General features: G+C 49.4%; 1 protein-coding gene across 2 annotated transcripts; it reads right to left on the reverse strand.

Moving 5' to 3' along the window:
* Positions 1 to 730: 730 nt before the first annotated feature.
* Positions 731 to 27,726, reverse strand: POMGNT2 (protein O-linked mannose N-acetylglucosaminyltransferase 2 (beta 1,4-)). 2 transcript variants are annotated; one of them, XM_069473561.1, is made up of 4 exons: positions 27,492 to 27,654; positions 7,473 to 7,573; positions 5,788 to 5,896; positions 1,128 to 3,038 (listed from the first exon to the last, which is right to left on the reverse strand). In XM_069473561.1, exon 4 carries the CDS (start codon positions 2,931 to 2,933, stop codon positions 1,191 to 1,193), a length of 1,743 nt encoding a protein of 580 aa, XP_069329662.1. In that variant the 5' UTR covers positions 2,934 to 3,038; positions 5,788 to 5,896; positions 7,473 to 7,573; positions 27,492 to 27,654; the 3' UTR covers positions 1,128 to 1,190. The 2 variants fall into 2 exon arrangements, with proteins under 2 accessions (XP_069329663.1, XP_069329662.1); XM_069473562.1 differs by lacking the exons at positions 5,788 to 5,896; positions 7,473 to 7,573 and having other exon boundaries at positions 731 to 3,038; positions 27,492 to 27,726.

The raw sequence follows: 27,726 nt of genomic DNA on the forward strand, positions 1-27,726 counted from the left end.
CCCGAGCGAGCGGTAAAACGCTGACCCTCCTCCTTCTCTCAGGACAAATCTGATCTTGGGTTAACTTTCTAGCTGTTTCCAGGGGAGCCAGAGAGGCCAGTTAGCTGAACGTCAGGTGCGGTATTAGGCAGCACTGCTGATGGGAGTTTTCACCTCTGACTGATGAACTACATCTGAACTGGAAGGACTAAGAATAAGCTAAAACGTCTGGTAGGAAACCACAGCCTTAGGCTCCCCCAAGTGCAAGAACTCTTATAATCCGGTATGTCCCTGGAGTGACCCTGGGAACTACGATTGTGGTTGTTGAAAAGATATTGGTTCCCACGGGGCCTGGGGCTTCTGAGCCAAGGAGGCCCCCACAACCACTGATACGGATCTCATGTCCTCGCCCTTGGGCAGGCCCTGGGGGAGAGGGTAAGCCCCCCACTGATGCGAGGGCTCCTCCTGTGGCAGAAATCTGCAGACATGGCTCTGCTGGCACACTGAGCGACCTGTCCTCCATCCTTCTAAGCAACTCTGACGCCAGGTGTGGTCTGTCCAGGCCGCGTGAGTCTGAGCGCCTGGCTCAGCCTGAGGAAACCGCCGCGGATCTGGCCCTGCCTCCCCACAGCCCTCCCCTCCTGCCTGCCAACCTGCTCGCCTCACATCCTTGACGTTTCCCCACTGAGGGCCTCGGGGCTCTGACTACTAGCTCCCCTTCCTACCACCCAATGAAAAGACTCAACCGAGATGCTTGTCATCATTTAATGATGTTTCCAACACTCCCTTCACTGGGATACAGGGAATTTCAGGGGGATGGAAGCTGATGAACCACCCACCCCAACAACCACATGATTACTCGTTTTCCAGAAAGCTGAATGCCAGAAGGACTCAGTAGGAAACAGTGTGATCACTTAGCCAAAGAGGTTCCTTGGGATTCTTTCTTTCCTTCCTCCTCCTCCATTTCCTCCTCCCTGCTAAGAAACTTCTCCAGGGGTACAGATGATCAGGAGAAGGGGGGATCCCGTCTCTCTGGTGCAAAGAGGAGTGCTGCAAACACCACACCCCAGATGCAATGAGACAACAGGGAGGCACAGGCCTGGCACAGACCTGCTCAATAAATAACAAACAGAAGTCACCACAGCAGGGTCAGTGGGCCTGAGGACACTGATGGGAGGAGCCACCCTCCTGAGGCCTGGGTGGCACGCTTGCTACGTGCTGCACACCAGCACATCTGCAAAGGGTCCCAGGAGGGTCTTGTTGAAGATGCAGCGGACCCACACCAGGTAGGTGGTGAAGGGCTTGATGTTCTCAGTGAACGTGTGGTTCTGCAGGGCCAGGATGTAAGGCACGTAGGTGTTCTCCCCCTGCTCCTGCAGCCACACCTCATACTTCACCTCTCGCACCTTCAGGTACTTGAGGTTCCATGGGATCTGCCAGGAGACGGTGAGGCGGGCCTCGGAGGCACCCTGCACCGACGCCTGGCATCGTGCCTCCCGCACCTTGCCCGGGTACAGGCTGACGGTCCACCTCTGCTTCCGTGGCCCTGGCCGGCCCTTCACCACGCGTCGTATGGTTTGAATGAGAGATGGGATGTCTACCTTGGTGTCCTGGTAGATTCGGAAAAGCCACTCGGGGTTCCGGCAACAGAGATGCCGTGGGACCTCACGGCTTTGCAGGATACGGGCCTGCTCAGCCTGGTCCAGGTGGGTGATGCCCCCCTGGTCCCAGGGCCGCTCAGGGTGCGTGACCGTGTTCTCTGGCATTGTGTTCCGCCAGGCTACATACTGGAGGGCCATACCAGGCAGCATGGCCAGCGTTTTATAGGGGGTATAGTGGTCGGGATTGACGGCATATGGGAAGAGCTCAACCACAGTGGCCCCACGGGGCAGGAAGAGGGTGGTGACCAGCTGGGCCCCATGCATGCTGACCAGCATGGAGGCATTGCTGACCAGACGCACAACATCTGCAAAGGTGTGGTCCTCCAGGGATACCGTCACTGTCTTCATCTGGAACTCCTGGGCCAGCGCCAGCAGCAGCTCTGCCTCATTCAGGATGAGCCTGTTGTGGGTGCGGCTGAAGACCAGGATGTACTCTTCACCTAGGGGTGCTCCTGCATGGCTCACATTCAGCTTTTCCATCATGAACTGTGCAAACTGCCGGATCTCGCTGCCTGAGACAAGGATATTGGCCTTTGGGCCCTGGGGCTGGACGAAGCCATACTGGTACCAGGTGGTGATCTTGGAGAGGCCCACGAAAGCCTGGGAGAAGCACAGTAGCCGGCCCAGGGTCTTCAGCTGTGCCCTCAGGAGAGGCTGTTTGGGGCTGAGAAGCTTGTAGAGGTCGAAGTGTGCACCCTCGCCCCAGCCCTCCATGAAGAAGAGCCGGGCCTCCTGGGCCAGGCCAGGGAACTGCCGCAGGGTGTAGAAGAGCGGCAGCAGGTCATCGTGGAAGACATGCATGAGGTTGTCGGGGTTGAAGCGGTTGGCGATGACGGCCACGTCGGGCACAAACACTGGCTTGGGCATGAAGCGCAAGGCAGCAGCGGGCAGCTCCACAAAGTTGAAGTACTGGGTGTTGTGGTCCTCCACGGTGGACAGGTCGAGCAGGGCTGGCTGGAAGCGCCGGGAGCCCAGGTTGGGCAGCATGACAGAGGTGTTGCCGTGGAAGAAGATGAACTCCTCGGCCTCGCTGGAGTAGCAGAGCCACTTGAAGCGGCAGATGCGGTCTGTGTGTGTGCGGCCCGTGCACACCATGTGTGTGCCACCCTCCATCAGGATCTGCAGTGCCTTTGGGTAGTCGATCCTCAGCGCTGGGGCCGGCTCTGGGGCCTGTCGGCTGAGGGCCAGCTCCTCTTCCAAAGTGGCCGCATGCTCGCGCAGCCGCACGTGCTTCCACAGGACTGCCGCCAGCACCGACACCAGGAGGGCGTTGAGCACCGCTGACAGGTGCATCCTAATGCTGCCGTGGGGCCCTAGTGAGATGATAGCCGCTGGGCAGTGCCACAGGCCAGGTGGGCTTCACCCATCCCTATGGGTACCCCGAGGACCAGCAAAAGCCTGCAGGAGGAGAGAAGGAAAAGAAAAAGGGGTTGGCATAGTCTGCCTGGCGTCATTACAAGCTCCCACTATGCACAGCCACTGTGCTAGGCATGGTAGATTAGACCGTTGTTCAAAATATTCACTCCCCTCCACCACTTCCCTGGGTGGAGTATCTATCCTTACACTTGACGTTGGGCTTGACCTCATAACCCGGTTTGGTCAATGCAATGTTAGCAGACAGAACATAATCAAAGGTTTGGAAAGTGCCTGGACTGGCCTTGTCCTCTTCGTACTTATGACACTGCCATAAGAAGAATGTGTTCAGGCTAACTCGTCCCCAAGAGGAGTGAGACAGTCATGGAACAGAGCTGCTCTGGCCAAGGCCTGTCTAGCTCCACTGGCCCCGATGCCTGGGTTAGCCTAGCCGAGATCAGCAGAGCCATCAGCCAATCCAGCCGAAGTCAGCCAACACACAGACACCTGAGGTGAATAAAGCTTATTATCGCATGTCACTGAAATTCTGGGACTGTTTGTCAGAAATCACTGCTGCAGCAAAAGCTCACCAGGAGAGGTATCTGCAATGACAGGCCACAGGGAAAATTGCTGTTAGGGGTCTGAGGTTCCTGGATTGCCAGGAAATTACTTTTCCCTAAATGAGAACTGGCATTGAAGGCCTGTGAACACTGTTCCCAGGTTACCCACCAAGACCCCACTGTGCCCCTTCTGAGAGACACAGGAATGTAAGTGCAGGGAGCAGACTGGCTAAGATCTGCTCCTGCTTAAAGCTCCTTTAGAAATCATGCCTGCTGGCTTTTAGAATCCCATGAAAGCACAGGTAGAAACTGGCCCCCTCAGTGAACAAGGAAGAGGATTGTTCCTCACCTTTGACAAATGTATCTTGAGGCAAAAATCCCAAAAGAGTTTTAAATACCCTCTCCCACATACACACACCTACAGAGAGGCCTGGCTGGGGGTGGTTATTCGCTCCCTTTTTGTGCACTGTCACGGAGGGCACCACGCCTCCTCTGGGGCCCAGGACTATTGGGACAGCTGAAGAATCTCACCCTCAGCGACACAGAAGCAGCACAGGTAACACTGCATTGGGCAGGGAGCTATGTGCTCCTTTCTTCCCTTGCAGCTGGCTTCTGATGCAATCTCCACCTCCCTGCGACCAAAAGTACCAAAGGGTGATCTTGCCCAGAAAGAGAAGGTGTCTTTGGCCAGGTACCCTAAGAAGCAGAGTCAGAGACAAGGATTTGCATCTAAACACTTTGAGAAATCATCCCAAGAAATACTTACAGGGGAGTGGAAAAGTGAGACAGAGAGGGGACAAAAGCCAATACAGGGTACACCAGTAAGCAGGTCACTGCTTTGGGAAAGCTGGGATACATGTCTATCAACTGTCAGGCTTAGGTGAAGTCCGTTTGGAAGGCATGATCTCTTCTGGCCTACCCTCATCAAAGGCTGGGCATACACATATGCACATATTATAAAACACACACCCTCATAACCAGGAGGTGTAAGGTACTCTAGTCCATTAAAAAAAAACAAAACACTGGCCATAATCATCTTAATTGATTTTCCAACCTACTAATAGGGTTGGCAACTTGATGTTTAAAAAATACTGGTCTAGACCACAGGTTCTCAAACCTGGGTGACGTGGAATCCTCAAGGGGCACTTGCTAAAAACCCACATTCCCTGCACCAGTCCTGGAGGCCCCAGCTCAGTAGGTCTGGAGTAGGCTCAGGCATCTGCGTTATTCGCTTCTCTGTGTTTTTCCTGCCTTCTTACGGATTACTTGAATTTCACTTTGATTTGTCTATAGTGTTTTTTAATGTATCTCTTGGTGTAGAGTTTTTTAATAGTTAAAGCTCCTTTAGAATCATGCCTGCTGGCTTTTAGAATCCCATAAAAGCACGGGTAGAAACTTGCCCCCTCAGTGGTCAAGGAAGAGAATTGTGCCTGGGTGTCGCCATTGACAAAAGTTTTGTATACTGAGGCAAAAATCCTAAAGGGTTTTTTTTTTTTTTTTTTTTTTTTTTTTTGAGACAGAGTCTCACTCTGTTGCCCAGGCTAGAGTGAGTGCCGTGGCATCAGCCTAGCTCACAGCAACCTCAAACTCCTGAGCTCGAGCGATCCTCCTGTCTCAGCCTCCCGAGTAGCTGGGACTACAGGCATGCACCACCATGCCCGGCTAATTTTTTCTATATATATTTTTAGCTGTCCATATAATTTCTTTCTATTTTTAGTAGAGATGGGGTCTCGCTCTTACTCAGGCTGGTCTCGAACTCCTGAGCTCAAACGATCCGCCCACCTCGGCCTCCCAGAGTGCTAGGATTACAGGCGTGAGCCACCGCGCCCGGCCCTAAAGGGTTTTAAATACCCTCTCCCACATGCACACCTACATTGTACTCCGTGATGTACCACAGTCTACTGGTACTGCCGTTTGACCCTCTGGGGAAGTGTAGAAACCTCACCTCCATTTAGGTTCCTTTATCCTCTCCCCTTTACAATATATTTTAAATAAGATTGCCTTAAAAATACTTTAAAGATAATTAAAAGTACTTATTATCTTAAATACTTAATAGTATGAATATTAATACTATTGCTATGAATATTAATGTTGTTAATGATTAAGAGAACAGTTAATTATCGTAAATATATCCTCTATATACATTGTGATCCACATTGGACAGTGTTATAATTTTGGCTTCAGCTGTCAAATATGATTTCCTCAAGAGAAAAAGGATAGTCTATTATATTTACCCATATTTTACTCTTTTTGTTCTTTCTTCATTCCTGATGTTACAGGTTTCCTTTCATTATCATATCCTTTCTTTGAAGAATTTCTGTTGGCCATTCTTTTAGGGTAGATCTGCTGGGAACAAATTCTTTTAGTTTTCCTTCCTGAAAATGTCTTGATTTCACCTTCATTCCGAAAGAATATTTTCACTGGGCATAGACTTTTTGGGTAACAATTTTTTTCTTTCAGCATATGAAAAATGATGCTGTGACCTTCCTCTGCCCCAGGACTTCTGGTGAGAAATTGCTATTAATATCATTTGAACGGCATTTCCCCTAGATGTGACACATAGTTTGTCTCTTTACTCCTAAAATTTTGTTTTGGTCTTGTTTTCAGAAGTTTGATTATAAAGTGTCTTGGCAGGGTTTTTTTGGGTTTATCCTCTTTGGGGTTTGCTCAGATTCCTGAGTCTGTAGTTTTACGTCTTTCACCAGATTTGGGAAATATTCAGCCATTATTTCTTTGAATACACTTCCAGCCTCACACTGCTCTCCTAGGACTCTCCAATTACAAACAATGCTAGATTAAAAAAAATTTTTTTTTATTGTCCCATAAAGCCCAGGTCTTTGAGGCTCTGTAAATTTTTTTCTAGTCTTTTTTCTCACTGTTGTTCAGGTTGGATATGTTCCATCATTCTGTCTTCATGTTCACTGATTCTTTCCTTTGTCCTCTCCATTCTTCATTGAACCCATCCAGCAATCTAAAAATTTTAGTTATTCTATTTTTCAGTTCTAAAATTTCCATTTAGTTTTTTATATCTTCTTTGCTGACACTTATTCTGGACATTTTGGGTAGAATGCTATGACACTATGGATCTTCTTAAACTTCAGCAGGCTTCTGCTCAAACTGTGCTGGTGGGGGAAGGGAAGGCATTGACTCTTTACCGTTGGGTGGGGGTAGAAGTCCAGGCCCCCCTACTTGGCTCTGTCAGCACCACCCTGGCTGGGAGGGGGAGGGACACTCAACTGCTGAGTGGGGGTGGCAACCTAGGCTCTGCCGTTGGCTTCCACTGACACCACTGGGTAGGGATGGAAGTTGAGGCTCCACGGACACCTCAGGGGGACTAGTGGTGAGGGACACGTGTCAGCACTGAGCAGTAGTGAAGTCCAGCCTTGCAATTGGGGCAGGGCGGGGAGGGGTGGAGGGGGGGACATCTGGTTTCCACTAGGCAAGGGCAGAAGTCTCCAGGAGTCCCCAACCTATGGTGAGTTGTATACTTATTTCATCATATATTACAATGTAATAATCATGGAAATAAAGTGCATAATAAATGTAATGTGCTTGAGTCATCCCGATACCATCTCTCCCCCCCACCCCACCCCTGGTCTGTGGAAAAATGGTCTTCAATGAAAACGGTCCCTGGTGCCAAAAAGGTTGAGGACTGCTGGTCTAGGCTATCCATTTGGCCTTTACTAAAGCTGGGGGCAGGGAGAAGCATTTTTCTCTGATGTTTTTCAGCAATAGGGTGTTTATGGTCAAAAACATTTCTGTTTCGCTAGACTGCTCCTTTTCCAGCCCTTTGACAAAGGAGACCAAGCTTCCTTGGGCTTTGTTTTGGTCTATGCCCAGTGCCATTTCTGGGTTGTGGGCTTCTCTAGTGCACAGTGTGGGATATACAAAAGGCAAAAAGAAAACCCAGGGAACTCACCACTACGTTGTTCTGGGAGTTCCAGGGTCCCTGGTTGTTCCACATTCTTTTCTCCACCTTTCAGTCTTCTGATATTTTATATATAATTCCGGTGTTTTTAGCTATATTAGTGGGAGAGAAAGGGATAAATGTGTCTACTCCTTTTTGACCAGAACCTGAAGTCTCCTTGGCATCTGTTTTGCCAAGCTCCCACGTGATTCTAGGGTACAGCCAGATTTGAGAAAACCAAATAGCTCTTAACCAAAGAACCAGGCCATGAATCACATTACCACTTGTCAGTTTAAAAGTTTGGAAATGTTTTCCTATTTCTTTTGTATATAAATTAGAGTAGGCTCAATGTTATCCTTATAATCACATCACCACCACTCAGTTGCTTTCTAATACAACTTCTTGAATTTAGGAAGACGAGGACCACAGTTCATCTGTCAGAAGAACCCACACCCCCACTGCCTAGGCTGTGGGCAGCAGCGAGCAGCCGGTGTGTTAGTTACGCCCTATTAACAGCAGCAGCTGGTAGGAGTTACTGTTCTGCTTTACTGCACTGTAAGATATCTTTGGGTTTTCAACATCTGAGTACACCCAGAGGAGTGTGCTATACACGTGAATATTCCCTATCACGTGCTACAAGGGAAAGAAAAATAGACAAATCCTGCAGCCAGAACCTGCAGAACTTCAGACGAGGTCTGTCACTTTGCTGTGTGACACTGGACATGTCACCATGTCTCTCTGACCCTTAAGGCCTGGATGATCAGGATTAAACATCATGCTGGTCCTGGCTTCTCACCCGCTTAGCAACCAAATGCCAGGATGCCAGGAATAAACACAAGCCCAGCTACGCCAGGATCCAGAGGAATGGCTTCCTGTTTTGCTCTCAGGGAGAAAGGAGAGGTGACTCCCCTGGCTCTCCCCACAGTGGATACTCAGGCTTTCCAAATGATCTCTGCTTGGAAGCTTACTTCATCTGCAGCCAACGCACAGCCTGACATTGGAACACTCTCCCAATGGCTCGCCTGCAGAGGGATACTTACTCCTTGAAGCTGACAGTCTGGCATTAGGCTCCGCCTGCAGTGATCTTGGCTTCCCTGGGAATAGGTGGGGGTGTTCAAACTCCCAACCAGTGCCTACTCACATCCCATGCTTGTGAGTTCTGATGCTAATTGTGACGGCTGTGGACAGAGGTTCCTCCTCCCTATCCTTCAAGGAGAGGCCACTCAAAGGTCACCTGCCATGGGAGCCAAAGTGCCTGGAACATTTTTCCTGAGCCCCGAAATGAAGACATGGGACATGGTGAGCTAGGGCTGCCTGGATCCTTGGGTACCCAGTGATTTGCAGACCCTGATCTTTGGGGGTTGCCAAGGGTGGAGGTGGGTGGGGAGGCCAAGGACACCAGCTTCCATCTAGCTCCAAGCAGAACCAGGCCCCTTTAATCTGTTTTACATTTGGTGATACTGTAGTGGGTTGAATAGTATCCCCCGAAAATTCATGTCTCCTCAGAACCTCAGAATGTGACCTTATTTAGAAATAGGGTCTTTGCACATGTAATTAGTTATGGATCTTGATATAACACTGGATTAGGATGGGCCCTAAATCCAATGAGAGTGCCCTTATAGGATATAGAAAAGGACACACAGAGAAACAGAGAAGGCCATGTGAAGATGAAGACAGAGATTGAAGTGATGCAGTTATAAGCCAAAGAACACCCAGGATGACCAGAAACCACCAGAAGCAAAATGAAGGCAGCTAGAGCCTTCAGAGGGAGCATGGCCCTGCTGACACCTTAGTTTCAGACTTCTGGCTTCCAGAACTGTGAGAGAATAAAGTTATTTCGTTTTAAGCCACCAAATCTATGGTGATTTATTGCAGCAGCCACAGGAAACTAATATAGGTACCATAAGAATTCATTTGAGAAAGGGGTTCTTTGTTCTTGAGAAGGAATTCCACAGCTACGAAGGTTAACAAGCACTAAGCAAGTCCTTCTCATTTTATACAGAGAAGCAGTTTGCCAAAATCACACAGCAAGTCTGTGGCACAGCCAGGATTAAAAAATGGAGGTGTCCTAACATTCCTGGTGCAGTGTTGCCTCCCAGCACAGGTGGCTGGGGAGACCTGCAGGTCACCAGCAGATGGTTCCTCACATAGCCCAGCCTCTCTGCTGCTTCACCCGCCTGCCCAGCTCCTGGCCTCGGCCAGTATGATGGGATGCACTACTCCAAACCCCATGGGGAGGGGCGGGGAGGTTGGGTCAGGGATAGGCAGAACAGGAAGCTGACTCCTAAATTACTGTGACTGGTGGGTTTGCTCTCCTGGAGACACCTTTAAAGGTATCACTAATCACTCAGTAGCCATCACATCCAGCCTGGCTCTGAGTTCCCGACGCACTGATGGTTGCAGGCAGCTGCCAGAAGCGGATGTGTGCTGCCAGGGAAAGTTGGAGGATAAAAAGCCAGACAGACTCAGGTTCTCACCCCAGCTGCTTGACCTACTGTGTGGCCTTTCTGAACTCAAGCTACCATGAGCAAAGGGTACAACTTCACAAGGTTGTGGAGCAGGTCAGAAATAACGCATTAGTTGGACCTCGTGAATGCTGATACTCAACTGCTTGTGACATACAAAAACAATTTCGTTCAATTAGGTTCAGCTTAATAGGTGGAGTATATAGTGGATAGGAAAAGAAAAAGGTCTGAGGCACCAGATGGCTAATAAAAGGCCACCGGAATACACGAAGAAATCTGTCATTTTAAAACATTTTGGACACACTTGGCTGCCTTTATCTGACTCGAAGCAAAAACTGATCAGTGCTGAGGCAGGAAGTGTCACTTTTCATTTGAAACAAAGGATTTTAAATCTAAGTAGGAGACGATGGAGACCGAAACCAGCCAGCGAATGTTGTTACATGTGTCATCTGTGGCACGTCGGGCGGGGGTCAGCTGCTAAGCCTCTGTGTCTTGGGCCTGCTGCGTCAGGTGCATTAACAAATGACAGAGGGGACACTTGCTTCCCCCAGCATCCACCCCCCTTTCCTTTTCCTAACATGATCCCCAGTTTGTCCAGATAGCCAGCGCTCCCACTGATACCTAGCGGCCAAGACCTCAAACCCCAGGAGGGCTGATCGAGCACGCCTCTGGCTCAGGCGTGGCACATTACCCGAGTGGGCCCATCAGGCCAAGGAATGGGGAGTCACATCCCATGTTCCCACCCACTACACAGAAAAAGAAGGCATTGCACCATAGCTGCTAGCTGCCATCTGCTGACTGTGTGGAAACCCACTTGAGGGCAAAGAGAGAAGGCCACAGATGACATGGCCAAAGAGATACAACAGACCCTGGTGATGTCTCCGAGCCCCATCTCTGAACTCCTGCTGTGAGAGATGGCAACTTTCCTTATTGTCGAAAGTGGGCTGGATTGGAGTTTTGGCTTCTCACAGCCAGAACATTCTAACTGGTACGGGGAGAGAACCTGTTTTCAAAGTGCTGTGTGTGAGGCAAATGCACAGGGGTCTGGCTGTGTGTCTTGTTTCTGAGCTCTGTGCTCTAACACACTGGGGTTATTAGGCATCAGTTTCCCCTTGACCCTTCTAACCTGGGTAAACAAAACCCTCCCCCTAAGAAACCTTTCTATAAGAAATGAAAGCAAATCAAACCTATTTGCTGTGGCCAAAGAGGATCTACAACAGTTTTCCACACAGGTGCCACCTGCTGGTAGAGGACAAGGACTACGGCAACTTAAGTGTCACAACACAGGCAGTAGCTGGGCTCCAGTGAGTCCTGCAGGCAGTAAGTGCCAGACCCCTTCTGAGGAAGAAGCAAGCCCTTCTGCTTTGGCTGTTTCCTGGAGCTTTCAGAGGGAACAGAGACGTGATCTCAAGATCACTGAACTCAAGCTCCTCATCAGCAAAGATAAGGGTTCTTCACTAGGTTGTGGAGGTCAGAAATAATGCATTAGTTGGACCCTGTCAATGCTGAAACTCAACTCAGGAAAGAAAGGGGGTAGGGGCTGTCCAGGAAGTGTGACCCAAGAAGACCAAACAGTCCGGTCTGGTTGGAGTGGATGGTTTACAAAGAGAAGTAGTAGAGAGAGACTTAGAAAAATCGGCTAAGGCCAGAGTGTCAGTGGCTGTGATGCCAGATCAAGGAACTGGAGCTCTATCCCATAGGCAATGGGAAGCTATGATAGGTCTTTGAGCAGGGCTGCCTGGAGGTTCTCTGGGAGAACAGAGGTAGAAAAGCCAATTAGAAGCTCCCAGGCCCAGTGTCTCCCACTCAATATGGGAGAAGAGAGCCTGGGAGTTAGAATGGGGGGCCTAGAAAGGCGCAGGAACATGGTGGGTCACAATTTGTATGAAGGGGACACAGGAGCACATTCCTTAGGGCAATTCAAGTCCAAAGTCTGCAGATGATTTAAATTTTAAATAAATTCCCATGGACTCAAAGCTAGCCCTTTAAAAAATCTCCCACTCACTCATACCCCCATGGGGCTTCTGGATTGTAAGAGAAGAGGATGAAGTCCCAGCTACCCTGAGGGCCCTGCAGAGAGGAGAGTATCAGGCCCCTGAACTTCATGTCTTTCATGCAGGACTTCAAGCTCCTGTGGAACAAGGGCCCAGAACTTCTGGTCCAGCCACAGGTGAGAGGCTGGGGCACCACAGCTGCTTTCTTGGTTGGGTTTTGACTCCACCCACTCGGCCCTGTTCAGCTCCAGGGAAGGTGTCTCTACGAGCCAAGAAACCTGCCCCTGAGAAATGTACTTAAACTTTGGTGTTTCCTCGGTCTTTTCCAACCCATGCACCCATTGATAATGAAGAGAAATCTCATGCCCCAAAGTCCAGTATCCTCTTCCCCCAAGAATCCCTCATTCACAAGAGACTCTCTTCTGCAATGTCTGCCCCTGAAGACCAGCGGATTTCATCAACTCTTACTTTATGAAGTTGGTATTTTATATCTGTATCTATGTATTTTACTTTTCAATGTAAAATTATATTGTTGCATATGCTTTTTCAAGTATACATGCCCCATCTGGAAACTCTCCATTCAGCCTCACCAGCTAAGAACTACTGTGATAGTGGGTTGAACCACATTAAAGTGCTGATATATGACCATTTTTTGACCAATGCCCCATGGTCCTGCCACAGGAACCAGCTGTCCTTACCACCACTGTGGCGTGGACAGTATAAAGCTACTCAAGAGAGAACACCTGTGTGCTCAGTAAGACGTGACATCACATAGAGTTCTGACATCTTCTTTATGGAAGGAAAGAGGAGAAACCAGGAGCCAGAAAGAGGCCAGGAGGAGAGAGAATTAATCCATCCTTAAGGTCAGAAGAGGGGGAAAAAAAAAAAAAAAAAAAACCAGAAAATAAGGGAAGGGATGAAAAGGGTTTAGGAAGAGAATGCAAAGGCAGGGAGGACAGTGTCTCACCAGGGGTTGTGGGACCACCCTGAGGTCCTCGGCTGAGATGTGGGCCAGGGCACTGAAGAGGGGCTCACACTGGAATGACGGAGGGTGGGAGCAGCATATGTGAGTGTGTACCCTCATACAGACAGTTCCTAGTTCCGTCCACTGAGAGGGCCTAAAGGCAATGACAGTGCAGTAGCAATGAGCACACCCAGCACCCAGACCTTGGTTTCTAAATATCTTTCTCTACTGAAAGGAAACAGAGCTCCTTGGAGAAATAGCTGATGCCAGGGCTGGAGTAGAGAAAGTATAAGACAAGCCTGGAACATCTTGTAGTGCTAGAATGTCAAGAAGTGTCTCAAAAAATGATGGGAACATAGCAAAAAGATACAGAAGCCAACCTGAATGAACAACCGATAGCTAAATCTGAGACAACTGTAGTAAAAAAATTAAAAAGTAATAGTAATAGATTAAAACCCATAGAATAAAATAAATATCCATGAGTCAATATTGATGTGAAAAATGAATAAATAAATAGGAGAGAAGGGACAGATCGTCCTTACAGCATTCCAATTAATAAATGTAGAAGCAGTGATGGAAATAGAAGATCACTATTTGGCAAATATCACAGTAATAACTGTTGCAGGCAAGATCTGCTGACAGATGCTAAAATAAGTGGGTGAAAGTATGATGAGAAAGAGGATATTTGCATAGCCTCAGTCTCAAAGTATCTCCCCATGAGATACACATTAATTACAAAGGTGAAAATAGAAACTATAGTAGGGAAGCTTGGTAGACATCCCCCTCAACCAAGTAATTAAAATTGACCTCACCAGTCATAACACACTGGCATCATGTACCCCTTGTTATAATGCAGTGGGAAGGGGACCTCACTTCTGTGCTTTTCTTGCCCCAAATATATAACCTCAATTTATATTCCTAAATGGGAGCTTTGGTTCTTGCTCCTGTTCTAGCTCTGAATAAGGGCTGTAGGTTCTAATAACAGAGAAAACCTTAAACCCAAATTGAGGGACGTTTTAGCAACTACCTGGCCGGTATTCAACCAAGTTAAGATCATGAAAGACAAAGGAAGACTGAGGAGCTGCCCAGAATGGAGTAGACTAAAGAGACAGGACAACTAAACGCAGTGTGGGATCCTGGTTTGCATCCTGGCCCAGAAAGGGAAAATTAGCGAGGCAGTTGGCAGAACTTGAATAAGGTCTGTGGTTTATGAATTTTCTGGTTTTGATAATTGTACTGTGGCTCTGTAAGATGTTAACATTAGGAGAATCTGGGTTAAGTGCTTTTTGTAACTTTTCTGTAAGTCTAAAATTTATTCAGAATAGTAAAAAAAGTTTTAAAAAAGTTAGATAACTTAAGAAGCTATAGAACCTAAGTCTTCATAGGTAAAATGACATGTATGAGGTTTGCTCTAAAACACTCCAGCAGGGAAAGCATGGAGACAGACAGAACCCAACAGGAGGATACTGACCATTGAGGAACGCGATGATGAGGCTCCTTATATGATCCTCTTTTGTGTCTTTCTGACATAATAAGAAGTGAAAAAGGAAACAAATAAATCACTATTACAAATTACAAGAGCATCCTGGAGAATGGATGAGAAATAAATTAACATTCGGAAAAAATAAACTAAACAAAGCCCTCTCTGGAGAGACGGGAGGCAGATGCGTGTGGCACGAGCTGATGCACGTTTTGCTCTGATCACAGACACGAACAGCTTCCAACAGAAGCTAAAGCTAAAACAGACACACCCAGGGAGTATCAGAAAGCAAGACCCTCAGGGAAATGAGGAAAGACTCACCCCCAACCTGAGTGGTATCTCGGACTCCAGGTACCCATCACCTCTCTAGCGATCACTCTGCCACCTGCCCCTCTCCTAGGCATCCCTGTCGTCCAAGGCAGGATTGACTGCAGGTAGGGATGTGGGGCAGTGGCCAGGATCCTCATCTGGGCCTGGCTGACTGTGTATGCAGTGGCCAATCCCAGCCAAGTACTGAGCTTAGGGCCATGGGACCAGGAAACACAGGGTGGGGTCTTATGGGGCAAACAGGCAACTAGGCAGGGACCAGCCTTTGAGCCTGGGGGACAAGGGAGCTGTTTCTAATTAGATGCTAAGGCCCCCTGCTGGCCCTGCCAGAATGGCGTTGAGAGAAGGCAGGACAGACTGACCTACATGGACCTGCACTGGGCATTTTGGGTTCCTGAGTTACCCTCCCAAGGGGGAAAATGGGAAGAGAGGTTTGCTGGGAATGGACAGAGCAACATTTTGCTGGAAATAGCACGGTGGTTAAAACATGGGTCCTGAAGGTCCAACTGCCTGGGTTTCTGCCAACTTCACCACTTATGAGCCAGGCAGCCTGCACCAATGTCTGACAATGGGAATGGATGCATAAATGCCCATAAATAACCCACAGGTGGGTTAGCTTTGAGGCATGTTCTACACTGGCTCCCAAGGTTCCCCAGCGGGATTAAGCTCCAGCTGTCCACAGTGGTAACAGGCCTGATGCGCACCCTTTCGGCTGCCTCCCCTTCCCTGTCTCATGTCCCCACTCCCCTATTCATGTTCATCGGGACTCAGCACAAATCATCTACTTGCAATTGAATCACTGCCTCAGGGTCTACTCCTAGGGGAACCTTAACTAACACAGATATTTTTGTATTTTGTCACTGTGGAGACACATGGAAAGACTATCTTGCACTTCTACCTACGGTGAAGTAGCCAAGGTGTGGCAGTAGGAAGCCAGCAAGTACTTGGGTTGTCAACAGTCACTATAAAACCCTCCAGTCTGCTTCCCACCCGCCTCTGTGCGTCCCCTCCTCCCCAGCTGCACTGCCGCAGCCCACAGAAGCCAGGGGATTGAAGGAGCAGGTGCACTCTTCAGAAAGGCTTTCAAAGATAACAGATGGAGGCAAAGCGTCCATTAATCAGCTCCCTGGCCCTAAAGATGATCAAGAGGCCCTTCCCCATCACCACATCCAAATGTTCCTGGATAATAATCACACAATTCGCTAGCAAGAAAATCAAAATGGTGCAGAATAACTGAGCCAATGTGCTTACTGGGCAGCAGACCCGGTGACCTCCCTCTCCTTCATCCAGGCCAATTTTTACTGCTCCTTGGGGTTCCCAGTGCCTGCAGAGGCTGCTAGTCACTGTGAGGACAGGGCAGTGGCAGGAAGGCAAGGGCAGAGAGAGAGAATCCAGGCCACCCTCCCAGGCCTCAGGCACCAAGACAGACTTAGAGCTAAGCTGCTGCCTTCTGCAGACCATAACTTGGTCAGACTGATGCTGTCTGCTTGGTCCTGACATTTGACTGATTGTTCAGGACAACCCGATGCACCAATAGCCTCCCCAGGGCACTGGTGACAAGGGTAAGAACTCTTAGACGGAGGCTTCCTGTGCCACTTTAAGTGTTACCAGGCTTGGCTGAAATGGACAGGTGCCAGAATCCTAGCATCACAAGAACTCTTACTCTGCAGTGACGGGGAACTCCCTCCCAGTCCTAAGTGGCCCAGCCTCCTTTGTATACTTACTCTGAGAACTCAAAAGCTCAAAGGCAGAGCTGGAATTTGCCTCCCCTTCGTGTGTTGCCTTTCATCCTCTCTCTCCCGGTGAACCTACCTCTGCGCAGCAGGGCAGGCTCCACCCTGTCTGCAGTCAGATGTGCAAGCACCACAGACCCACTGAGCTCCTGCCAGCCCGGCGCCATGCTGGGTCCCTCACACACGCACACACAGCCTCACTGAATCCTTCCTTACTGCTGCTCAGCGGGAGGGTGTCCCCATCTTCCATCCAGAGAAAGGCTCAGAGGCTGGGTTCAACCCCACACATCTCTACCTGTGCTGCCTCTCAGAGACAAGGGCTGCCCAGAGGGAGTCTTGTCCTGAAGAGGTGAGATGGCTGTGCTTGGAGGCACGGGCCACCAGGATGATATATTTTGTCTCTACCTACTGCCTTCCTGGAAACCTCCGCTGGTTCTTTAGTATCTGCAGGTGAGCATGAAGGTCCGGTGGTCTGTGAGGAGCAAAGGATGCCACGCCCCTCTGGGCTACAGAACCTCCAATGGTATGGGGTCTGCACAGGATGAGGGGTCTTTCACATGGCCCATTCCACACAGAGAGAAACAGACGAGTCAGATCAGCCTTCTCCTGCTTGGGCAAGGGCACGACAAGTGTCCTAACAATGAGTGGTGCTCCAGCCTTGCCCTGCTCCAGCCAGGACAGCCACTTGCCTTCAGTGGCTCCCAGCCCCAGCCTACAGCCCCATTAGTGCTCACCCCAGCACGACAGTGTATCGTCATTCCCAGTGCTTAGACAAAAGACCTAAGGTCAGGGAGGTTCCATCACTTGCCCAAGGCCATGCAGGCATGGAGCCTGGATCTGAACCCAGTGTTCCTGGACTCTAAAGACCAAGCTGGAAACCATCCTCAAGACACAGAATACCTGATTTTAATTAAAGTGGGGCAAGGGGTGGGGAAGAAAAGCAACCCCTCAGGCATTCAGAGGACTCAAACCAGGGAGTAGTACACCGTGCTTTGTGGCCAGCTCCCTCCTAGACTAATGACAATGACCAGAGAATGCTCTTGCTGAAAAGCCAGAGTCATCTAGCTCTGGAGCAGGGGGCAGCTCTCACAGGGGAGGGAGAGGGAGGGAATGCAGATGGGTGACCACATGTTCAGTGTTGAAACTCCAGAAGGAGACAGAAGGGCTTTAAAGAGGACCCGAAAACCTGGATCCTTATTTGCTTGCTTGCCTTTAGAAAAGCAGACAAAATAAAACCAGGAAACCTGCCTCTTCCCATCACTCCACCTTGTGCCCTAAGTGAGTCTGGCCCCCAGACAGTGAGGCTCCTCCATCGCTGCAGCATCACCAGCTGGACACCCTGTGCTGTACCTCAAGTCCCAGCGCAGTGCCAAGGACGCAACCCGTACTTAAAATTGAGTCCCGGCTTACTGAAAACTATTAAATAGGAACCCACTCTTACCTTGACCCAATCAAAACCACCAGCCTCCAGCCCTTTATGTTCCAGGCAGTGTGCTAAAAGCTGTATATACATTTTCCTCACCTAGTCCTCAAACCAAGGGGACTGAGGCTAACATTCCTATTATCCCCACCTTACAGATCGGGACACAGAGGCTGGGCGAAGCTAAATAAACGTGTCCAAGTCCCTCAGCCTGTATGGAAAGGAGTTAGGATTTGAACACGGATCCTAAGCACTATCTTATGCTAATAGCCCAGGCACCACGTGGACCTCATCTTCTCGGCATTCCTGGGCACAGCGGACCAGGGTCCTCAATGGCCACCACCTTTATCATTCTGGGCCTCCTCTACATTGGGCACCAGACCCAACTGGTGTGTGGAACAAAGAGATTGGTGGCTCAGCCAGGACAAAGCATGATATGGCAAGAATTTTTCCCAAAAGAAAGGAAAAAAAGAAATAAACAAGAGATTAAAAACATGCCTTAAAAAGCCCTTTAGAAACTGAGGCAGACAAAAGGATGCTGCCAACTCATCCCCCAAACCACTTTATTAAGCTCCCAGAGTAGCTAAATATTATCAGATTCCCACGGACTTACCGGATCCTCCATTCTGGGATCCCATCTGTTCAAGAAGCGTTGGAGGAAGGCGCTGATAACACGCCACACCTGCAGACACCTTCAGCGGAGAGGGTGAAGGCCACCTGCCAGCGGAGGCTCACCATCCAAGACTGGTCCTCACACTGGGAACAGGCTCCACTTCTGGGGGCCCTGGCCAGCCCCAGACGTAGGCACAGGAAAGCCCATAAGGGCCTGAGGTCTGATAAAGAATAAGAGGGCCAGGAATTTCGAGCCTAGAGTACAAACTCACATGCTCACTAGGGCCAGGAGCCACTGGGGAAAGGACAGCCGAGGGTGGACTGTGTGACCCAGAGGCCAAGCACCAGCTGATGAGGGCCTGGCAGGAAATTGGCCTGGCGGTACTTATCTGTACCAGTCTGCTTGGGCTGCTATACCACAGTATCACAGACTGGGTGGCTTAAACAACAGAAATTTACTTTCTACCATTCTGGAGGCTGTAAGTTCAAGATCAAGACGCAGTCAGGATTGGTTTCTGGTGAGGCCTCTCCTCCTGGCCTATAGAGGGTCTCTTCTGTGTGTGTGTATGGAGAGGGGGGAGAGAGGGCTCTAGGCTCTTCCTCTTCTCATTAGGAGGCCAGTCCTATCAGATTAGGGCCTCACCTTTATGACCTCATTTACCCTTCACTGTTACCTCCTTAAAGGCGCTACCCCCAAATATAATCGCACTGGGGATTAGGGGTTCACCATATGAATCTTGGGAATACACAATTCAGTCCATAACAATACTCTTCTGGTTTTTCCAGAGAAGTTAGAAATCCATTCAAAATGTGAAATGTCCTAATTTGTAACTTCTGGCAACTATTCAAATTGAGTGAAGACAACGTGCACCAAGGGGTGGGGCTGCTAGCCTCACTGCTACCCGGTAAAAACTGGTGCTCACTTGCAAGCTCTGGTCTAAGGCAAATCCCCTCTCCTGCTGGCCTCGCTGCCTGCACTGGGTTCCCAGCTGCATGACTGCCAGAACCAGGTGTTCACCTGTCACTCCTCCATGAGCAGTGGAGGTGGGGGACTAGACTACTGCCAGCACCTGCCACACCAGGCTGCAGAAGATCTGCAGGGCTCAGGCCAGGAGATGTGGAAGGTTTTATATTAATATTACAGCAATTTGACCTTTAAGGTTGTTCATACATCCAACTGAAAATTATAGATTCTTATTTTGTCATTGAAAATTGTTTTTTATCCCAAATGCAGACTGAATTACGGAAGTTTCTAGTCCTGTATCGCTGGGTCTCACACACTGTGAATTAGTCAAGAGCAAACAACTTTCACTAATTCAATTTTATCCTCAGAATGGTTTCTTCCCAATCCCTCCTTTTTTTTGTTGTTGTTAGCAGAAGTAGTACAAGGAACTGGTGTTAGTAACATAATGCTTACATGTGCTCCAAAATTAACTATTAATCTAATGCCATTCATAAAGTGGGACATTTATAGGAGATCAGGTTTTCTGGCAAAGATATTTACCCTTTGGCAAAATGTTGGCAGCCTCTGAGTGGTCCTTATAAAACTTGACAAGTTTAATTATTAAGGTATATGTAACATTTAGTTAAGAGTTCACAACCTCAGACTAAAACCTTGCCACTGCTTGCTTTAGTATAAAGAGCAAAGTCAAGTCACAGCTGGAGGCGTTAATCCTGTGTCAATAGATAATGTCTGTGACTCTATTGCCTTATTGAACCCATTCAAAGGGGGGGAAATCCCAATAGATTTCAAGCCTGTGCTGCTCTGGTGAGATGGGTGACGTCAGTCGTTGCTGAGGACGAGCCAAGGCTTGAGTGGGAGGCAGGACAGCCTAGCCATGCAAGTGGAGGGGAGGCCAGCCTCCCACCAGCTTGCCTGCAACTCTCACCAATTTTTAGCCTCTAAATAATGCAGAAATCTTTGCTTGCCACACAGCCTGCCGTGTCATCTGGCTTCTTCATGGCACATATGGTTCATTTGGAAGCTACATCTGCCTGTGTTGGTCCTCTCTGGAACCACAGAGAAGCACTACTGTGTACCAAGACGGTCATAAACTGGGACACAAACAGGGAAGAGAACAGCGTGAATCTCTGTTGTGAGGCTCACACAGGTGACGCAGAACACGCCTGCACCAATTTTTCTAGGTGAAACTGCAAATTCAAATGAAAACAATTCTTACAGGGAATGCTCAGACCCCCCCCATGTGTACATAGATCCAGATGAGACCTCAGGCCCAGTTTGAGAGGGTCAAATTCATCAAGAGAGTCAGAAGACAGCCACTATAGGAAGCATAAAACATTCACAAAGAAACATGAGGAAGTGTGTGCAACACATAGGTACCATGACAAGAAATCTCACCCTCCAGGGAAGCCACCTGGAGGGCGAGTGAGTCTGGGACAAGCAAGGGTTTAGAGGCATGGTGGTGGTGGAGGATAAGATGAGCATCCCTGTTATGTGTCTACACGTCCCTATTGATCTGGTTGCTACAAATCCACAGCAGGCATCACTGTGCCCAGTCCTTATATGTGCCCAGTACACCATGAAGCCTCCAAGCCATGGTCCTCCCCGACCCTAGGGCAGTGATGGCCAGGCCCATGCAGTTCAGTGGGCACTGCATACCCAGGCAGGTAGAGACTGGAGAGTCCAGGCTGCGGGGCAGGCACAGGAAGTGCCAGGGAAGGCAGGGGGACAGAGTTGCCAAGAGACCTCGGCTTCACCAGTGGTGCCCCATGGGCTCAGATGACCACTTGCAAAGCCCTCTTTAAGATGATGCCTTAGGGTGGCCAGGTTACTAGTGGTCCCTGCCAGACACTCAGGGAGCCTGGAACCCCACATCAGTGAGGAGGGGGAGAAGACAGGCCTTTGTGTGGGTTTTCCTTTGGTCTCATCACCATGGTGTCACCCTCAACTCCTCCCTTTCCTAATAATGATAACATTACCATAGCTAACATCCACTGGCCAATCACTAGGTGCCAGATTCTCTGCTTCTCAATGATGGTCCTCATTTTATAGATGGTAAAACCAAAGCTCGTAGAGGTTAGAAAGCCAAGTTTACACAGGAAGCAATGATGAGACTCTAAGCCTGGTAGACTGGATCTTTTTCTTCTTTTTCTTTGGAAAAAATTTCTTTTTTCTTATTTTTCTTTCTTTCTTTTTTTTTTAGAGACAGGGTCAGGCTGGAGTGCAGTGCCACGATCATAGCTCACTGCAGCCACAAACTCCTGAGCTCAAGCAATCCTCCTGCTTAGCCTCCCGAGTAGCTGGGACTACAGGTATAAGCCACCATGCCACGCTAAGTTTTTTTTTTTTCATTTTCTTTAGAGATGGGGTCTCACTATATTTCCAGGGTGGTCTTGAACTCCTGGCCTCAAGCTATCCTCCTGCCTCAGCCTCCCAAGCAGAGGTGATTATAGGCCTGAGCCATCATGCTTGGCATTCGGAAATAATTTCAAACTTACAAAAAAGTTGCACATACAGCACAAAGAACTCTCCTAGATTGGCCAACTGCTAATTTGACACATTTGTTTTATCATTCTCTCTTTCTGTATAGTCAGTCCTCCATAATAACCACAGATACCGAATCCCTGGGTTCAAAACAACTGCATGCAGATCAAAAATATTCAGGAGGAAAAAAACAACAAAAAATAGTAACACAACAAAAAATAATACCAATTTCAAAATAATACAGTATAACAACTACTTACATGGCATTTACACTGTATTAGGTATTAATCCCCAAGGATACTGAGGGACAGCTGTATACAAACTCTCTCTTTTCTGAATCACGTAAAAATAAGTTGGAGATATCTTGCCCATTTAGCCTTTAAGACTTTAGTGTGTATTTTCTAAAAATAAGAACATTCTCTTATACAACAAAAATTCAGGAAATTAATATTGATATTATACTATTATTAATCTGTGGTCTCTATTCCCTGGGCCAGAATCCAATCCAGGATGAATCGTGGCATCCAGTTATCACATCTGTCTAGTCCCCCCCAATCTGGGTGCAGCTTCTTAGCCTCTCCTTGATTTTTATGATCTTGACAACTTTAAAAGTTGGGGCCGATTATTTGCTACTGTGTTCCTCAATGTGGGCTTGTCTGCGGTTTCTCCACGATTGGATTCAGGTTATGCATTTTTGTCAGGAATCAGATTCTACACGCTTAACCATTACTATGAACCTATTCTACATGAGTCTTTCTGGGATGGGATGATCGAAGGAGCAGGGCCACCTCCCTGGGGAAAAGAAGCCCCTGACCCCATAGCGCTCTTCAAACACCCGAGAAGCTGTGCAGCAAGAGGGAGGCTGCTCCAGAGGGGTGGGATGCAACCCTTTCTACCAGACTGGACACACGTGCACGATGACGACACCAGCAACCCAGGCCCCAGGCGCAGGTGTGGACTGTGGGAACACAGGACTCCCATTCTGCCCCTGCCCACTCGGCACGGCTGTGCAGGTTGCTCCAGGAACCTGAATGAAGTAAGGACTGCAGAGAGAAGTCATGGGGAGGAGAGCTCAGCATGATGGGCAGGAGGAGGGCTTCTCTACGGGTCAGAGTCTAGAGGGATCAGCTACTTTGCAGGGCAGTGAGCTGCTGCCTGGAAGTGGTCCAGCCAAATGAGGTCAACCTGTGAGGGCTATTCCACAGGTGGCAGGAGGGCTGGTCATGAGGTCACCCAAAGCAGGACTCACAGTGTGGCTGATCCATGGACCAGCAGTATCAGCATCATCAGGGATGGGAGAAATGCAGAATCCTGGGCCCTACTCCAGACCCGCTGAACCATAATCTCTGAGAATAGGACCCAGGAACCTGTGTTTTAATAAAGCTTCCCATGATCTTCACTGTGCTCAGTTTTAAGAACTGCTCTGAGGTTTTTCTATCATTCCACAATTTTGCAATAGACAGTAAAGCATTTCTTTCCAGCCTAGGGTAAGCAACTGATTCAACTGAGGAGAACTACTTTCATCAATAAAAGGTAACTAAATTCTGCTCCCAGCCTTTGCTAAGACAACGCACAAGCCTAAGTTCCAGGGCAGACTGAAAAGCCTGCCATACTCTCTGCCCACTTTTGAGAATGCCCCAACCCACTCTTTCCCACATTAACTGCATCCTTGTGGTGTGAAGCTGACAAGAAACTAGTCCAGGTCTCTAGGCCACGGCTAACTGCACTAAGGGTGGAGCCTGGGTCTAAAGCAGCCACCAGTGGGAGACACAGGGAGATGCCCATACCTAACCGGCCAGCAGAGAGAGGGTAGGTCCCCTGAGAAAGGAGCGCGTGAACAGAGCAAGGCTGAGCTGCTTCTCCTTACAACGGCTACTGCACAATCTTCTTGGAAACTCTGGGACCCAGCACAACTGTGGCAACTCCTGATGCCACCCCAGGATGTGCCAAGATTGCTGACACAAACCTCCACTGGCGAAGGACCCCTGGGTGTGTTTTATTAATGGGTGTGTCTAAAACAACCCAAGCGCCTTACCTGGTAATAACAGTAATAGTGGCAAATAGTAGACCAGGGACCCCAGCCCCTTCCTGAGGCTTGCGCAGGGTTGAGTACCCACTAACAGCAAGGAAGAGGCCCTCTGTTATGCTTCTCAAAATGGGGAAAAGAGATAAATTCCTAGCATAAGACTGTACCAACAGCAGTCGCCACTGGCGGAGTGAAAGATCTGATTCTCTTATGGGTGGTAGGCCTGGAGTATATTACCAGTGAGGATGTGGGAAGCCCGAGAAAATGGAAGGATTGATCTTTGTCCAGGCTAGCTAAGAAAGAGAGGATATTGGCCTCTGGGGCAGGGGATGGAGGTGCATGGTACCATCATCTTACTTTACTGAGCACCTACTATGTGTCAGGCACTATGCTAAGCCCTTTTCCTGCCCTGTTTCATTTAAGCCTCACAAAAGCCCTCCAATGCAGGTACTAGTATTATCCCGATTTTCTTTTAGCATGAGAAAACCCAGACTTAGTGGGATTAAGAACCTTGCTTAAGGTCTTACAGCTCAAGCAGGGGCACCAGGATTTGAATCTGCCTCTGACTCCTGGGGTCTTGTTCTTAAGTACTGTGCTCATCTGTCATCAGGCTTGCAGCAACAATCAGTGGCAGAGAAGCAGGGCAGACTTTAGAGCAGTGAGTTTTTATTAGTCAAGGGCAGAGCAGGTGTGGATGGCTCTGGAAACAGACCCACAGGCCCTAGACTGTAACTTAGCAACACAAGGCTTCTTGCTGTAATTTCTCCCCGCCCAGCCAGGCAGAGAGAGCTGGCTGTGGCAGGTGGCTTAGGAAACTGTGGCCATTCTCTTGCCCCAAGGAGAGTCTGGGTAGCACACTGGGGTGATAATTAGCCCACCTCCCCTGATGCTGTGCTGAGAAGGTTAAGCCATCAATTCAGAATGACAAAACCACTGCTTTTTAGAGCCAAAGGAGCCCTTAGAAATGATTTCCTCCAACACTTTATGTTATAAAAGAGGTCTTGAGGGGCAGTGTGAGCTCTCACAGGCAGCTAGGATTAAAACAGTGGCGTGCTGACTCTCAGTCCATGGCTCCTCCTGACATCCACAGCTCAAGCAAGGGCTGCCCAAAGCAGAGACCGAGCCAGAGATGTATGCAGCTCCGGAACTCTTCCCGGAAGCTAAGCAAGGGCATTTCTTCTCATAACCACACTTCCCAGGTCCCATCCAGCCTGCACCCTCATCCGGCCCTGTGGTCCAATGATGAGAGCCTAAAGAGGCTACAGGGCTTGCTTGGGCTGCCTCTTCTTAACACATCATCCCCCGAACTCACCCAGGACATGCCCCTGTCAGCTTCACCACTCATCCAACACTAGACAAAGAGGAAATACACATGCTGCAGGGTCCTGCCTCTTACCTAAGAGGTGTGAGAAGACTCCCTGCTACAACACTGGAGGCTGCCCCAGGTCATAACTGTGCTTCAAGAATGGCAAAGACCACAGGCAGTAGAGTAGGAGAATTAGAGAGCACCGGTTCTAGAGCTGAAGATGCTAGGATGTTAAGTTCCTGTCCCTGTCACTTAGCAGCTACATGACCCTAGGCCAATGCCAAACCTCTCTAAGACTCCATTTCCTGGCCTGAAAAACACAAATACACCTACTTCACAGGGTGGTATTCAAAGAGAATTCCACAAAGAGAATTCTCTTTGTGAATTCAAACAGACAACCTAGGCAAAGCACTATGACAATTATTTTTACAATATTATTGCTAATCATAATAATGACATAACAACTCCCACTATGCCATGTACAATGCTAAGTGCTTTACATGCATTATCTTAATTATTCCCTATTACAAACCTAAAGGAGGTGTTATTAATTCCATTTCACACTTAAGAACACATGCTTAGAGTCATTATGTGAGTTGCCCAGTGTCGCACAGCTAAGTGGTGGGGCTCACATTCGAACCCAAGTCTGACTCCAAAGCCCATGAAGACATCTGTGGGTTCTGCTTTTTACATTCATTATTTCATCCAATTTAAGAACCCCTGGGAATCACGTGATCGGCAGGTCCTGGGGGGAAGTATCCCACTGACAACTAAGCTGAGATTGAGAAGGACCCTTGGGGAATGAGGCATTTGGTAATTTAATTTTTGGATTAGATCAATATTCACTGAAGACTTTGTTTATTACTAAATATTTTCTAAAACAAGGCTCAGAGCAAGAACTTGCCAACCAGAATGCTTACATGGCCTTGGTGAACCCAGCCGGCAGCACCAGCCCCATGTCCTCCTCTGGGCTGAGAATCTCCACTCTCCTCTTCTCCTTGTCCTCCCAGGGGCCCAAGGCTCACCCTGGGGATGAAGGGACCTATGCTCGTTCTTAGCTCTGCCACCACCTGGGACTCAGATTCCTCATATGTAATGTGAAAGGATGAGCTGGAAGATCTCCAAGATCCATGAGAGCCAGAGAGGGCAGCTAGTTCCAGTAAAGACGAACCTGGATTCTAAACTCAATTCTAACACTTTCTATCATTGGCAACCACGACTGGCTAGTATGTGCTGCACACTCACTGTGCTCCCGATACTGGGCTGAGGACTTGCCTGGCATTATTTCATTTAATCCTCACAGCAACCTTGGTGATGAAGGTACTGTATTTTCATTCCCATTTTGCAAAGAAATAAACAAGAGGCTCAGAGAGGATGAGCAACTTGTTCAAGGGCACACAGATAGTAACGGGCATATGTAACAGTAAACATTTGGTGAGGGAACCCTTCTCTGTATGTGCTCTTAGCTACTAAGTCCTACCAAGCTGGCCCCATAACCCTGAAGTCATGCCCTCCTATGCGGGCCGTTTCTTCCAAGAGTAGACTCTCAGGGTTGGCGGGCACAAAGTAAGCAGGCACTGGCCTCTCACCACCTGAGGCAGGACTCTGGCCTAAGGGTCCCACACTTTAGCAGAGGACTCCCATCGTGGCAGGGAGACGGGTTCTTGCACACATGCATGGGGTCAGGAATCCGTAGGGTTCCCCCTTCGGAGGCTACTCTGTCTGGCACTGTCAAGCAGGCCGTTGGCAGGCTCTTAAACCACTGGACACACAACAGGTGCCCTACTGAGCCCCGAGGAGTCCAGGGATCAGCTGCAGGCCTGCCCAGGTTCTGCCTTCCAAGGCAGCTGGAACCGCCCAGGCCCCCTCGGCGCACTTCGCCTGGCTCCCTGCCACCCCTGCCAAATGTGCACCATCACCTCCCAAAGCAAAAGGGCGTGGGGACCCGCTGCTAGTGCCCTACAAGAGCTAAGGGCTTCAGTGGGCACGTCCAAGGGCGCTGCCAGAGCCCGCGGCACCCCAACCCTGAGAGTACACCCCCCACCCCGCCCACCTCCCGCGCCTCCTTCAGCCCGCAACACACGTCACTTCTCCGTTCTGCAAACTCCCCGGGTCCTGAAAGGCGTCCTAAAATCTCCCCTTCACCCTGGAGTCTGGCACCTGGTTGTCCCCTTCAGGGGAGGTCGGGGACCGATCCCCCCACTTCAAACCCCAGGCGGATAGCCGAGTCGGCGCCAGCCCCGAGCGCGCCAGTCTCACCTGAAGCCCGGGCTCCGCCAGCTGAAGCCACCTCTGCCGACACGTACAGGAGGCCCTCGGCGACGCCAGCTTCCCCACACCGCCGCCGTTCCCGGCGCCGGCTCGGAGCGCCGGAGGCCCAGGCAGCGAGCGCAGGCTCCGCCGCGCCTCGGGATCTGCCGCCACAGCGGCCGCTGCGCTCGCAGGTGCCCGCCGTGCGCCTGCCCGGCCGGCGAGCCGGCGCGTGAGCCTGCGC

The sequence above is a fragment of the Eulemur rufifrons genome, chromosome 7 (assembly GCF_041146395.1).
Source record: "Eulemur rufifrons isolate Redbay chromosome 7, OSU_ERuf_1, whole genome shotgun sequence".
NCBI lineage: Eukaryota > Metazoa > Chordata > Mammalia > Primates > Lemuridae > Eulemur > Eulemur rufifrons.

Coding starts and splice junctions, on each gene's coding strand:
- POMGNT2 (XM_069473562.1), bottom strand. CDS start 2,933: ATGCACCTGTCAGCGGTGCTCAACGCCCTCCTGGTGTCGGTGCTGGCG.